Genomic DNA, 15,951 nt, shown 5'->3' with positions numbered 1-15,951 from the left:
AACTTGGAGAACGGTGAGGGTTGGGTTGGAAACAGTGATCTCTGTGGCCATCACTTTCTATTTAAAAGACTTTCTGGATCCCCCTGAAAACAAGGCCACACAGGACAACCTAGAAAATGGAAGATGCTCATTCTGCTTTTTCCTCAATCCCTTAGCCTCAGCCACAGTATGGATACTTTTTTTTTTTTTTTAACTTGAATGCTTATGCACATCTTGGCGGGATGTAAATTGGAGTTCCCTTAAGCCCTTGGGAGACCCCATCTGACAGCTGTTCCTCTAATGCTTTCTGTCCTGGGTCATTTGGCTCAGTGGTTGCTAACAAAGCCCAGGTCAGGGGTCCATCTTTTCTTGCGCTGGGCTCTTTAACTCTGCTCCCTGCCATGGTTCCAGGCTGAGATGCTAAGCCACTGTCCCGCACAAGCCACTGCTAAGCAGAGGTCTGGGGAAGCAAACACGTGACGTCTCTGCCCTTCCCAGTATTTGCCCCATTGTTGGCGGCACGATTGGCTTGTCTGTAACTTTGCCTCAAGAGAAGCCTGAGAAGGAGAGAACTAAGGTGGCACGATCCGGGTGGTTCTTATTGCCAGACCCAGTTTTGCAAGAATAAGTGGATTATCTGGACATAGTCATCCGGACATCTTGGTCGGTTGTCTAAATACACGTAGGCCCTTGGTGATATATGACATCCTTTCTCACAGGTGGCGACCCAGAGCACATCCTACCCACCCACCACATTTGTATTTACTTTGTACATTGCAAAAGCAATATAAGCTTATTATAAATAGTCTAAGGAAATCAATAGACTGGAGAAGAAAACGTGAGATTTCCCCCCACCCCCACAGCCATGTATCCTCCTGGACTTTTTACACACATTTACAAACATTATCCATCATTCGATTGTACTAAAAAAGAATTATGCTCCATGTATGATTTGGGGGCTTTGTTTTTTTCTTAAAATATCCTGAGCAGAAAACGTCTTTGAGGGTAAGTCCCAATCTTTGTTCTTTTTGTTAACATGACTTGTTAGTAGAGTTGCCAGATTTTAGCAAACGAAAATACAGGCCACTCAGTTACATTTGAATTTCAGATAAACAACATACACGTTTTTAGTGCACACAACTTCCCACGCGATCCTTGGGAAACACACATAATTAAGAAAGTTTGTTGTTTACCTAAACATCCAATGGATCGAGGTGTCCTGTATTTTATTTGGCAACTCTGCACTTGTTAATTGATTTGTTGTCATTCTGTATAGGACTTTCCTTGCACAAAAACTCTCAACCAGAAAAAGGGTCCCGTTTCCCGATTTGGAAAGGGTGGTCTCGGGCCAGTGTTCACACACCTGATGAATGTGCTTCGTGATGGGCCAGCTCAGCTGGGAGCCCAGTACTCATTAGCTGCCTCCATTGGAAAGAACTGGCCTGTGCAGCTGCTTTGTGCTTGGGGCTGAGACCTTGGCTCTTTCATCCCAGCTACTGTGTGAAGTCACCAGTGGCAGTTACCTGAAGTCCTGTGGGTGATATTAATTGACATTTTTTAAATGAATGCCGGTATTTGTAGGAATTTGCAATGCAAACAGTCAGCCTTTCAAGCGGTGCATATTGTAATTAAAGCAAGCTTTTAAGATTCTTTGAAGTACTAAATGTTTATGAAATTCAAATAGGGGTGCCCGATCTGCACAATAAAGGGGCTCTTAGTGGAGTTTTTTTTTTTAAATCTTCTATTTTGTAGATGTAAATATATGCCATAATTAGTGGAAAGTAACTTGAAGAGCGAGGCTGAGTTTATTCCTATTATTCTTATTTAAAACAGCTGTGGCAGGAGCCCTACAGCTGCTGTCCCGTTGTTTGGGCAAGGGCACCATGGTCCCAAGTGAACACGCTCAAAGACTCACTTCCCTATGAGCAGCTCCCTCGCTCTCCCCCAGTGCAGGTTGCCATGCGGGAGTTGTCCCATGGTCATCCCGGTGAAATTCCCCCACCGCAGTCCTCTGATGCCAGTGGGGCTGGCTTCAGGGGTCTGGGCATATGCAAATGAGTCAGGGGGGAGGGTGTGGGAGCAGCCTGCACCCTCAGAGCCTCCCCCCGCCCCCCATCAGCACTGCCTCCTGGGCTACTTCTGCCCCACCCCCCTCCCTGCTCTCTGCCTTGTTGCCCAGTGCGGAGTGATTGTCCTTTGGCGCCTGCGGGAGCAGCTGCAGGCCTACGCGGTGCCCTGCCCGGCGGAGCCTGGCCATGTGGCAGGCCTGGACGGCCGCCCACAACCAGGCCCAGCTCCCAGTGCCGCCTGCCAAGGAGCAGATGCTGCCATTGGAAAAAATTGCTTCACAATTTGAAATCTTGGTCCTTTGATCATTGCTCAGAGAGGATGAAGAGGAGAGGTTCAAAGTGGTGGTTTGAAAATGCCAGCGTCTCCTTGCCTCCATCAGTGCCTATTAGACTGTCTCTTGTCAGGGACAGTCCTCTTGATGTTTTCATCTTTGCAACCAAGCAATTCCCACTCAGCCCTTGCAAGCCCTCGGGGTGGAAGGGAGTGTCCAGCTGCCTCCTCCTTTCCTGACCCGGTGCCCCTGCTCTGTCCCCTGCCTGTGGGGTTATCTGCTTCCCCTCAGTGCCGGCAAGCTTTTACCTTCTAGAAGCTCACGGCAGAGTTTGTCACCAGCCCAGCGCTGCTCCTGCGTGAGCTGTGCGTTTCCGTTCTTTGCTCAGCACCTGTAGTGCTCACGCCCTGGTCCTTCAGCCACCCGGAGCCAGGTTTTCAGAGCCCTGGAGTTGTGCACAGAGGGCCCCCTGGCCCGACCCTCCCCTCTGAGAACTCTGGATCCTACTTACCAGGGCGAGGCCTCATTTTTCCTCACCCCTAGAATGGGAAGGATCATTCTTTGAAGTATATTCCTTTTTTTAATTTTAATGTTTATTTATTTCCGAGGGGTGAGAGGGGCGGAGAGAGAAAGGGAGAGAGAGACTCCCCAGCAGGCTGCAGGGCTCAATCTCACAAACCATTGAGATCATGACCTGAGCTGAAATCAAGAGTCGGACGCTTAACCAACTGAGCCACCCAGGCGCCCCTGAAGTATATTGCTTTTATACTTCAAATTTCAAAAACATAAAACTAAACAGCGGAACAGACACATGAATAAATGGGCTAACTAAATGAGAAGTAACAGAGGAGAAACTAATCTAAAGTCTTGCCTGGTGACTGAAACGTTTCCGCTGCATTTATAATGAGTATAAGACAAGGATGATTTAGAGAAGGATTAGGGAAAATTTGATGTTTCCTTTTTTTGTTATTGTTTCTTTGCTGTCTGATGCAGTCAGCTCTCTCTGTGTGGCATTATAACTTGCTTCCACCTTGACTTTGTATCATTTCCCAGGACTTGCCCACCAGTGGACTCTGAAGTCTTTAATTGATTCAACACGCATTTATTAATGATTGCTTTTTTGTTTTATTTGCAGAAAGAATTCTGTGACCTCTCTAATTAACTCTTTGTGGGAAAGATGGTAATTTTGTGCCTGTGTGAACAGTTATATCCAAAACTTAAGACTCGTCATAAGCTCACAGAGCAGAAAAAGTGCTTGCTTTTTCTCTTAGGAAAAAGCCATCGTGTGTCTGTACTGTGCACCTGATCCTTATAGATGGGGGCTCAGACTGGCTCTGTGGGCATTGTTTTCTGTCTTGGTTATTGATTAAGAACAACCATCTTTATGCGGTTACGTCTCTGTGGATATGACTCAAGGCTCCGCCTGTATCTGTCCTGAGTGCGTTTTCGATCACTGAGTTACTAGGAACAGTTGTCAGCGTTTTTAACAGCTGCCATTTTGTTTCATGTGCCATCTCTTCCTATCACTGTGGTGGCTTCGGGAAGCAGGTCTTTCTTTGTGGTTAAAAATGGAGAAAGAGACTGAAAGAAGTGACTGCTGTCCATGCTGTTGGGTAGACGTCTGGAATGAAATAAGGATAGGTGAAAAGTCAGAATTCACAGACATCTGTAATGGATGGAAGGGGGGTCTGAAATCAAGATGGGGTTTGATAAAAATAAATGTAGGACTTGAATCCGGGGAAGCAGATGGGACCTGAAGAGCCTTGTGGGTAAGAAGAAGAAGAAGACAGGTAAGAGTAGGGGGGAAATGAATGAAAATTGCAGGATTGTCTAACAGAGGTATTCTTGGGTCTGTGTGATTCCAGAAGGCAGAGCACTGGGGGGGGGGGAGTTGCAGGGACACAAACTGCAAATTGAGGGGTGTGGTAGGCAGAGTCACGTCCCAAGTCCGTAGCCATCATACCTGTGAATATGTTACATCGCACATAAAGGGGAATCGAGGTTGCTTATCAGCAGCTCGGGCGAGGATCTTGGATTATCTGAGTGGGCCCAGAGTAGTCACCAGGTTCCTTAAAAGCAGAAGAGGAGGGGAACCCAGGAAAGATGAAAGTAGGCAGTGGGAGAAGGACCCAGCCTGTTGTTGCAGGCTTTGAAAATGGGGAGAGGGGCTCACATAAGGAATGTGAGTGGCCTCCAGATGCTGGAAGAAGCAAGGAAAACCAATCCCTCCCCAGGGCCTCGGGAGAGGAATACAGCTCAGCCAGGACCCTCATAGACCTGGGAGACCAGCGTCGAAGTCTCACCTGCAGAAGTTTGAGATTGTGTATTTATGTTGTTTTAAGGCACTCAATTTACTCATTTGTTAAAGCACCAATAGATAACTAATATAATAGGAAAAAGAACTAACAATTAAGTCTACCCTGCATGTAGTTTTTTCTTAAAGCAATGATTTTCCTATATCTAAAGATATTTAGCCCAAAGGCAGCACAGGTCAGGATACCATAGAAAGGATTCCTGCACTTGGCCTCCAAGCCTAGTTCATATATGGGGTCTCTGTTCTAAGGCAAAATGGGCAAAGATTCCTTAAAAGGGCCCATTTGCCTGGACATCCCCCCTCCACAGCCACATCTGCCTGTGCGTGTGTGTTTAGCACTTCATAGCCCAGCCCGGACCATTTTAGGTTGGCTTGTCCCCAAAGGAAAGGATGGGATATGGTTTGAATTTGGGATTTGTTGGGAAGACAAGTTTGCTGGATTTTAGCTGTTTCTTGGATTTTTATATTTATTTGCTTTTAGAAAATATCGTGCGGTCGGATAAAGCTGATGAGGCAGAAATAGTTTGTATCTGATACCAGCACATTCTTTCTTATTTTCTTGCCTTCAGAACTGTCGGAAACAGGGGGCGCCTGGGTGGCTCAGTTGGTTAAGCGTCCGACTTCGACTCAGGTCATGATCTCACGGTCCGTGAGTTCGAGCCCCGCGTTGGGCTCTGTGCTGACGGCTCACAGCCTGGAGCCTGTTTCGGATTCTGTGTCTCTCTCTCTCTGACCCTCCCCCGTTCATGCTCTGTCTCTCTCTGTCTCAAAAATAAATAAAGGTTAAAAAAAAGAACAAAAATTAAAAAAAAAAAACAAACTGTCTGAAACAGGTTTGCCCTGAGTTTTCAGTTGGGAGAAACAGGTAGGGGGGTGGAGGGTGATGAACTACATGTGAATCTCAGACTCAAATCACAGAGTTTGCCTCCTTTGTTGTTGATTCAATACTAGCATTCTTTCTTTGATATTACCTTTGCTCCATGGGAGCTCAGTGAATGCATTTCTTTCTGGGATAATCGGAACATCCTCGGCTGACAGACAATTATCTCTCCCATCAATACCTCCTCCTAGAAAATTCCCAAAGAACAGCTGTTGATGTGGTGGGATGGCTACATGATTATTTCCCACCGTTCGAGAGTAATTGCGGAGAGTTGTAATAGCAAATTGGTTATTTACTGTTAGTCGAGAAGCCTTTTAAAAACTAACCTGATAAATGTATACTGATAATTAAAGTTTTCTCAACTGTTAGAAAAGCAAGATCATTCCAAAACCATCTGTCCCTGTTATCTAAATGAAAGCTAAAATGTGCACAGTCCTCATGACCCAGCTGTTCCACTCCTGGGAACACCCAACAGAAATGCATACACGTGTTCATCAAAAGCATGTGCAGGGGTGTTCAGAGTAGCTCTCTGATTTGGAAACATTGCCAGGGCCCGGCAGTGGTAGAATGCCTAGATCGTGGTATTTTTCACTTGGTGGAATCGTCTAGCAAGTAGCAGGTGAATGAACTGCCCACAACAGCATGCGTGAATCTCCCCCCTAAGGCTGAGCATATGAAACTGAGCACGAAGGAGTCAATCTGTGATTCTATTTATTTAAAGTTCAAAACACCAGACAGAACTAACGGACAGTGTTTTCCCCTCAAGATCACCCCTATGAGGTAAAGGGGTGATTGTACTCGAAGACAGCATGAACGGGAGGGCTTCTGGTTTCTTCATCGGGGTGCTGGCTGCATGAGTGTGTTCACTTTATGAAAATCAATGGACTGTAAACTTGTGATCTGTGCGTCTCTCTGAATGTATGTCAGACTTTAGTTTTAGGTAATAAATAAATAAGTAAATAAATAAATAAGCAAACTTCCACAACTTTAGAACTCCTAACTTGTTGAGCTAATTTCTGAGCAGGTTTTCGTAATGTATATATTTTAATAGCTTCATTTTTGATACTTCCTGTCATTAAAACCATAGATCCTCCATCACCAAGAAAAACTCATTAAAATTATTTGGGGACTTCGAAGGGACAGTGGTGAACCGAAGGTGGGATAGTAAGGACGGTCTGCCCAGGTGCAAGGCAGTAAGGACGTCCGTGGTGGTAGAGAAGTTTAATGGTCAGACCACCTAAAGATCGTTGTCACGTTTATGATCGCCATGTGCCCACGGTTCTGAACAATGCCGTTGACAAAATACTTCTAAAGAGAAAAAAATATTTTGTTGACCTAAGTCCTAAACGATTGGTGAAGTTAGTGTTTTTATTCCATCTATGCACACATATATATGCTTCAAATTAGCACACTTCTATTACGTGGCCGTTGTGTGACTTACTCTTTAGTAACACATGTGGACTCAGCCTGTGTCCGTTCCTAGGAGTAAGTTCTTGACAGTTTGGAGTCGTTTGGGCTGCAGTCCCCGTGGCTAAACCATAGACCCGGAAAGGCACCCTGATAGCACAGTCATTATGCAGACGGCAAAACAGAACTGGAGTCACTTCAGTTCTGTCACTCTGTTACTACTTTGGCAGTTCTTGCATTTAAAATTTAAAACCGTGAAACAGAGTGCCGAGTCTTACTGAAAATAATTTTGTCCAATAAAGAAAAGAGGGTCTTAAAAATGAATCCAGTCTGCTGAGGTCCACGCAGTGCGCCGCTGCCCGGGACCGCTGCTTTCTTTCACCAGCATGACTACGCGCAGCAACTCTGAGAGATGGGGGCATTTCTGGGAGACACGGGAGGCTGTGGACATTTCCAGCAGTTTTGCTAACATCACATTATGGCAGATACCATTCCAAACATTTTTAAATTTTATATATAGACAGATTATTTTGTGCGTTTGTTTCTTTTTTTTTTTTTTTTTTTTTTTTTTTTTTAATGTTTATTTATTTTTGAGACAGAGAGAGACAGAGCATGAACGGGGGAGGGTCAGAGAGAGGGAGACACAGAATCTGAAACAGGCTCCAGGCTCTGAGCTGTCAGCACAGAGCCCGACGTGGGGCTTGAACTCACGGACCGCGAGATCATGACCTGAGCCGAAGTCGGCCACTTAACCGACTGAGCCACCCAGGCACCCCTGTGCGTTTGTTTCTATGTTTGCTTTAGATTTTAAACGTCTGAGTTAGTTTGCATCATCAATGCCAGTGAAGTGAATAAAGTAAAAAAATGGAGCATTTTTTTTAAAAAAAGGGCAGAAAAGAAAGTCTTGTGCCTAGGGAGCTGAGGTGCAGTTCTGAAGACACCTCCCTCCTGGTCATATCACTGACATAAGTAGAGGTTGGTAGTTTAAAAGAAGTAACCCAGGGTGCCTGGGTGGCTCAGTCGTTGGTTAAGCTTCTGACTTCGGCTCAGGTCATGATCTTGTGGTTTGTGAGTTTGAGCGTGTCGGGCTCTGGACTGACAGCTTGGGGCCTGGAGCATGCTTCGGATTCTGTGTCCCCTGCTCGCTCTCTCTCTCTCTCTCTCTCTCTCTCTCTCAAAAATAAATAAACATTTGGGGCACCTGGGTGGCTCAGTCGGTTGAGCGGCCGACTTCGGCTCAGGTCACGATCTCGCGGTCTGTGAGTTTGAGCCCCACGTCGGGCTCTGTGTTGACAGCTCAGAGCCTGGAGCCTGTTTCGGATTCTGTGTCTCCCTCTCTCTGACCCTCCCCCGTTCATGCTCTGTCTCTCTCTGTCTCAAAAATAAATAAACGTTAAAAAAAATTTTTTTTTAAATAAATAAATAAACATTAAAAAAATTTTTTTTTTAAATAAAGTAACCCACCCGGTTGCCTGTGCCGTTAACCACCTCCTTCCTATACTTCTCTCCACTTGTCACATCAGACTGCTTTTAACTGTTCATTGACCACCTTCCCTATACTTCGCTCCTCACACCAGACTGCCTTTGACTGTTCACCAGTCTTTCAAAACAACCCGATTGTGTCAAAAACAATGAGTTTCTTTGTAACTCAAATACTATCAGTTTATTTATAGCCCATTGAAACTCTTTCAGTGCTGGAAAATTTTTTAAATGGAAGGAAAGGAAATGAAAAGTAATTTCTAATGTACCTTTCCTGCTACACATAAACTCATTATTGTATCCATGTTGGGAAGCAACGAACTATTCATCAGTAGAGCACGCAGTAATTATGATGCTGTGCCTGGGTAATGAAATAGTATGCAGTTATGAAAATGTGAGGCTGCTCACGTTTTTAAATGGCTAGTCTTTTTAAAACTGATTATTTCCGTATCAGTACTGTATGAGTTCTAAGATGTAGCTGTGTATTTTTTTGTGTTTAGTTTTTAAAGTTTATTTATTTTGGGAGAGAGAGCACGGAGATGGGGCAGAGAGAGAGGGAGAGAGAATCCCAAGGAGGCTCCACACTGTCAGCACCAAGCCTGACATGGGGCTTGAACTCATGAACTGTGAGATCACGACCTGAGCCGAAATCAAGAGTCGAACGCTTAGCCAACTCAGCCACCCAGGCATCCCAACTGTGTGTATGTATGTGTGTGTGTGTATGTGTGTGTGTGTGTGTGTGTGCGTGCATGTGTGTGTGTGTGTATTTATATATATATATATTTTAAAGCAAGGTTTGAAGAGTGCCACTCTTTGTGCAAAAAAGAGGGCAGGTGTGTGCTTGCTTATCTAAGTGCTAACTCTCTCCAAAAAGACGCTTGGAAAACACTGATCACCAGTGGAGAGATTGGCAAGTTCAGGGGTAGAAATAAAATGTACACTTTTTTTCCAGTTTGATTTATTTTCTTTCTTTTTTTTCTTTTTCTTTTTCTTTCTTTTTTTTTACTTACCACATATATGTTTTTACTTTTTTCAGAAAAATACTAAAACCTGTTGGCACAAACTATACCATGACTGTGAGAGCATAAATCCCACCACTGAAACATACCTGAGCCACTTCTCAGAGCCTCATGTCCTCAGCTGGTGGCAGAACAAGGCAGTGGTTCCTGCGGGCCCACGTGCACGTCACATGGCAGGTAGAAAGCTAGATATAATTCTGGGCTCCCGCATGCCTGAGACTCGTTGGTAACGTTCTCCTCTGGAGGCTGGAGCTCAGTAGACCCAGAGAGCTTGGGCATAGATGTCAGTCAGCATCAGACATCATCGTTTCTTGCTAACCTGCTCTTTTCGCGGAGTCAAGCGTCAAACCTGCAAAAAACCTGAAAATGTACACTTGGGTATTTTTATTTATTTACAATCTGTGCACCATATAATTCCAAATGGCAGAATGTGAGGGAGTGTTACTAAATTTATGGGTAATATAAACCTGGACAAGTACAAGTAAAAGCAGATTGGAATCCAGTAAAAGGAGCTATACGCTGGTTGTTAGTTGCTATTAGAAATACCTGGGACAGGTAATTACTGTAGTTGAGCACTGAATTTAGCTTTGAATTTCTTGGCATGTAAGAAAAAAGGGGGAATTTAAAGCATATGGTTCTTTTTATTTGAGGCCAGGAAATCTGCAGTTTTGCCTAAGGAAAGGGACACTGTCTTGATATTCAATTCAAATGCAGATCCTCATTAAAAATATATATAGGATGACTCAGGTCTTCCTAGTGGTTACTGCCTGTCAGGGTTTGAGAATCAGCTGGTCAGAATGTGCCAGACCTCACAAACTGTGGTCTCATTTATGAGTCCGGTCCACCTGTCTCTCTCTAGCCCCCACAGTGGTGCAGATACCGTCCCTTGTCCGGACCACTTTGACAGTTTTCTGACCTGTCTCTGCCTGTGCTCTCACTTTTCCAGAGTCGTCTCCATGCTGTGTTTGGGGTGCCTTTTAGGAACTCAGATCCAGCCATAACTTGTCACTGTGCCCGTCCTGGGCACTTACAACTCCTGCATCCCTTGGTTTTAGGATCTAAGACCTAAATCCTCCTGCCTCTCCTGCCACCCTCTCTCATCCCAGCCTTTTCGTGGCCTTGTTTCTGGTTCTGTGCACCTTGTCCACACTCTCTCAGGACACATTCACCCGCCTACGTCAGCTCTCCTACCGTCTTTGGATCTGAGCTGCATCATCCTCAGAAGCTTCCCTGACCCCAAAGTTGGTTCTCATGGCCCTCGATGCCTCTTTCAGGAGTGCTCATCCCTAGGGTGATGTCCTCCCTGCTAAATTGTGAGCCCGTGGCAGCAGGGACTGGCCCAGCTCATGCTTACTCTGATCCCCAGCTCCCCACCCAGTGCCTGGTGTGCCATAGCAGATCACAAGGTACCGGAGGGGAGGGAGCCGTCAATCAGTGGTCCGGCCACTGCAGTGGCCTCGCAGCCTCCCTCCACAGTGGACACCAGACCGCACTGAGACGTTGATCCCTGAAACACAGCTCGGTTCACAGCACCTTCTTGTGCCAGAGCTTTCAAAGGGTCCCCATTTCCTGCAGCATGCATTCCACACCCCTTTTTTTAGCCCTCCATGGCCTGGGTCCTGGTTGCATTTTCCAAACTCACTGCTCCTGGTGGCCTCAGTCCTTAACACTGCAGCTGGAAAGAGGCACCCTAGGCTGCTTCTACCCCCACTGTCCCCTAAACCCATCTCTGCATGTTCACTGTGTAACCACCCCGTAAGTAATACCCCTGGTTGAAAGTAATGCCTTCCCTTGTCTGAACTCTGAGCATCTTTGACGTGGTAGTATTTCTATGTCCCTTGTAGCTCTTTTAAGACATACCTCTCACTTGTGGTCCTGTATAGTGTCTAGCATAAACCTCACACAGTAGGTAATCCTACAATACCTTAAATGAGTGGGAATTACCAATGACTTGGCATCTTTGCAAGCCAGTCTTGAACAGGAGCCATTTCCCTCCTGGATGCTGTCATTTGTAATGAAGGTTCTGTTTTTGTACGTATAACAAGTGGCTAGCCAGCTGCAGATCTCCTGTTCTTTTAAATCTGTCTCCAGGTCCTGGGGCGCCTGGGTGGCTCAGTCGGTTAAGCGGCCGACTTCAGCTCAGGTCATGATCTTGCGGTCCGTGAGTTCGAACCCCGCGTGGGGCTCTGTGCTGACAGCTCAGAGCCTGGAGCCTGTTTCAGATTCTGTGTCTCCCTCTCTCTAACCCTCCCCCGTTCATGCTCTGTCTCTCTCTGTCTCAAAAATAAATAATAAACATTAAAAAAATTAAAAAAAAAAAAATCTGTCTCCAGGTCAGTGAATGTGAGCCCAGGGCATACACTGCTTTCTGCACATATTTCAGAGACCTCCTGGATCCTTTATAACAAGGATAGAGTATTATTCTATACTGGACGCAAGAAAGCAAACTGAATAGATGCGTGTACCATTGTCATTTCACGGGAAGATTGCTGGAGTTAGTGTTCTCTTCAAAAAATGACCAGTGGGCTGCAGAACTTGTTTCTAGATCAGCATCACCTCACCACCTCCCTGCCCCCCACCCCCGCCCTCTGCTGGGCCAGAAGGATTGGAGATCTCCCCCCCCCCCCCACCGTCACTGCTCATTGCCGTGACTCCTGTAAAGAGAAAATAACCCCCACCTCCGTTTCCTTTCCAACAGGCCGACCTAAACTGCAATATTCAGGATGACGCTGGGGCCTTTTATGGTGTCACCAGTCAGTATGAGAGTTCTGAAAATATGACAGTCACCTGTTCCACCAAAGTGTGCTCCTTTGGGAAGCAAGTAGTAGAAAAAGTAGAGGTAAGTGGGCATCTGCAGACCAGAGCCTTCATTCGGGGGCACCCTGCTACCTTCCTTTCAGCTTTCACCGGGGCAGAGAGTTTTACTTTTCTGGTGTCTCCTCCTTCTCCCCCTTTCTCTCACCTCTTTTCCCTGTCACTTCTAAAAAGACACAGCGATTTGCAAGCAAGTGGAAGAAGCCCCCACGCCACCCCTCCCCGACTGCAGGGGCCCTGCCTTGTGTGGCCAGCAGTGTTCGGTGCCCTGGTGTGGAAGCTGCTACAGACAGGCCCCGCCCCTAGGTCCGAGGGCACTTCCGGGCGTTGTAAATAGCACCTGCTTTCTAAAACCCGGACACCTCAAGCCTGGTGCGGGTGCTTCTGCCCCTTCTACTCCTTTCATTGTTCCAGACAGATTCCAGCGTGAACTGGGGTCGAATACCTATTCATAGTTTTCCTGTTGCATACCTCCCTCCCTTTCAAAAAACGTGTGTTCTTTTCAGCAGGGTGGGTTGCTTTGTGTGAATGTTTGCGGTTGACATTCCACGTAAAGCTGTATTTTCCGACGTCTTCTGCCCGTTAACCCGGTCCACCCGTCATGGCGGTCCTGGAGCTCGAAGGCCCCAGGGCCCAGCCTGACTGTGCCAGACTTGGTGCCGAGGCAGGAGAGAGAGGATGCCCTGGGTGGGAGGAGAGGTTTGAAGACTTTGGGCCGAACGATGAGGATCTGGGCTGCTGCACAGCCTTTGGCTTCCTGAGCACAGGAGGGGCATGCTGTGGATGGTGTTGAGGAGGTTACACTGGCCAGAGTGGATAGAAGGGAGTTGACTAGATGGTCGATGTCAGCTGAGGCGTCCTGAGCTTCATGAACATGGCAGCAGTGGGAATCCAGTAAAACATTTTGAATGGAACTTAGAGACTCACCAGATATTAAATACTAATGAGGAGGAAGAACCAAAAGTCACACATTTTGTGGTTGCAAGGGCCGCGCTGCCATGAGCAGAGATTAGAAAGTAAGGTATTCAAAAGCAAGTAGTCAGGGGATGATTCTAGATGCAAGACTGGAATTTGGAAGACTGAGAATACCAGTTGGGAATCCTAAGCATTAAGGAATTAAAGCTATGGGAATGGAGGGCTTGGTGCAGGGAGGGCGTGGGAGCAGTAGCCAGCCCTGGAGTGAGTGAAAGGGACACACCAGCAGAGGAGCAGAGGACAAAAATGGCTGAAGGAATTGGGGAACCAGCCCAACGCATGTCTGGGAAGCCCAAGGAGAGGGGAGGTGAGAAGGTGACCGACCGTGTAATGAGACAGGTCTGGGAGGCCTACGGCCAGATGACCTCCCATCTCCTCCGAGCAAGAGGAAGCACCATTACTGGTCAGTGGTTGGGAACGTGGAATGTTCGTGGACAGCATTGCTGCTGAATAGCCGAATTGTCAGGGCTCACCTCTAGATGGACCACCTGCCCGCACAAGATGAACCAGACAAGTTACTCTGTTTCCCAGATTCCAAACTCATACCCAAAGCTGTATATAAAGTTCAGGGAGCAGGAAAATGTTGCCTTTGACTGAAATCCCAGGAGTTTTCATGTAGAAGGTAACGTGAGTGCTGGTGGAGTTTTGTAATTAAGCGTTTAATCCATTTCGAATGTATTTCCGCATTTGGTGTGAGATGGGTGTCCGCTTCTGTTGTCTTCCAAATACACAGGCGTTTGTGTCAAAACCATTGATTGGGGCGCCTGGGTGGCTCAGTCGGTTGAGCGTCCGACTTCAGCTCAGGTCATGATCTCACACTCTGTGAGTTCGAGCCCCGCGTCAGGCTCTGTGCTGACAGCTCAGAGCCTGGAGCCTGCTTCAGATTCTGTGTCTCCCCCTCTCTCTGCCCCTCCCCTGCTCATGCTCTGTCTCTCTTTGTCTCAAAAATAAAAAAAAAAAAACAAAAAAAACATTAAAAAAGATTTTTTTAAGATAAAATAAAACCCGTTTATTAAACGATTCATCCTTTTCCCACTGAGTAGATCTTAGATGTACCCCTATTAAGGTCCTGCATATCCTGGGAGCCATTCCTGGAGTCTGTTTGATTCCACCCTGTTTATCTCTCCTTGTCCCCCTCTACCATGTTGATTTGATTACACGGGCTTTATCGTATGTTCTTACACCTGCTAAGGCAAGTCGATCTTGCTTTTCTTCTTATCCATATATTTTGTAGGCAGATAACCAGCACTTATTCTTCCAAATAATTAGATCACTTTAAAAAAAAGTAAAGAAAGCCAAAAACCTTTTGATCAATGTAATTATAATCGTACTGGATTTATATGTCATGTGGGGATAAACTGATACATTGCCAGTACTAAGTCTTTCCAGTGAAGGACGTATTTGCAGGTCCATTTACTTATCTTAATAAGATTTTGTAGTTTTTACATATACGTTAATTTATATTAATTTGTTAATGCTATTTCCTGTTTCTAGATTTTAATTACCAGAAGAGAGACAAGTTCTTGGTTTTAGCAAAAATATGTTCTATCTGGCCATCTTGCCATATTCCCTTATTTATCTCTACTGGGTTTTGCCCCTAGGTTCTTGGATTTTCTACTTATGTGGTCATAGCAGCAGCAAAAAGAGCGGCTTTATTTTATTTCTTCTTTTCCAATGTTTATGCCACTTTTCTGTTACTATTATTTTCTCGCTTTCTTTCCATTTTCTAAAACCTCCAGCACACCTGTAAAAAGAAATAGGATGGTGAGTATCCCTGTATAGTTAGTTACTGCTGCTCATAGAGATGGATTTGGTGCTTGGCCATTTAGGGTTATACTTACTGTTGGATTTTATAAATGGTCTTTATATGTAAGTGCTTTCTTTGTGTTCTTGTCATACTGAGGGTTTTTATTAGTAACAGCTGCAATATTTTACCAAATGCCTGTTCAGCAACTCTTACTATCATTTTTCTCCTATTCATGGACATCACGAGTTAATGCATGTCCTGTGTTTGAGCCACCACAGCATTCCTGAACAAAGTCCTACTTTGGACGCACTGATGTGTTCCATTTGCTATTTTACGTTAAGATTTTTGCATCTCATAAGTGATAATCACCTTTCCTCTTTATAGTCTCTCCGTGTCCATCGATTTCCTAAAAAGAATTGGGACACCTGGTCTGATGTAGTTTCCATAACAATGAAAACAGTTGTTCCTTAAGAGTTCCATAAAACTCAGCCATCACACCAGGTGGTCTTTATGCCTTTTTCAGGGGTTCATCTCTAAACAAGTTTCTAGGCATTTCCACGGCAATTGAGCTATTGGAGTTTCCTATTTTTTGGTTCAGTATTAGTAGTTTAAGTTTTGCTGGGAAAGCATCCTCTCCTCTATGGCTTTTTGCCTTACAGCGTTATGTGAAGTAACCTTTTACAAATCTCCCAATCTCTACTGTCATTGTGGTTTCGTCTCTTTTCTTCCTTAACCTTGTGAAGGCTTTATTTTATTTTGGCTTTTTAAGAACCAGCTTTTTAAAATTTATTCTGTCTCCATTTCTTATTTCTGTTAACATAGATTTGAGCTTTTATCTTTATTCATTTCCTATTCTGGGTTTTCTTTGGTTTCTTTGTGGTTTGGGTTTATTTTTGTGGGTTTTTTTTTAATCGAAGATGTGGTTTAGTTCTATAATTTTTCGTCTTTAATGATGAACTCATGAAGCTACATCATTAAGTGTCCTCCAAGTATAGC

The 15,951-nt window shown here is 45.3% G+C and overlaps 1 protein-coding gene across 3 annotated transcripts in view; it reads left to right on the top strand.

Annotated features, from left to right (window-relative positions):
- The window catches only part of TEAD1 (TEA domain transcription factor 1), a 267,977-nt gene that overhangs the window by 237,459 nt on the left and 14,567 nt on the right, over window positions 1-15,951 (top strand). For all 3 annotated transcript variants that reach the window (XM_060606043.2, XM_060606045.2, XM_060606046.2), the window contains one exon: window positions 12,118-12,258. In XM_060606043.2, coding sequence (XP_060462026.1) covers window positions 12,118-12,258 — 141 coding nt within the window. The remainder of the gene's footprint in view (window positions 1-12,117; window positions 12,259-15,951) is intronic.

This window comes from Panthera onca, chromosome D1 (genome assembly GCF_046562875.1).
Source record: "Panthera onca isolate mPanOnc1 chromosome D1, mPanOnc1 haplotype 2, whole genome shotgun sequence".
NCBI classification, from domain to species: Eukaryota; Metazoa; Chordata; class Mammalia; order Carnivora; family Felidae; genus Panthera; species Panthera onca.
Note: the sequence above shows the minus strand (reverse complement) of the source record. Positions and strands in the feature narration are given on the sequence as shown.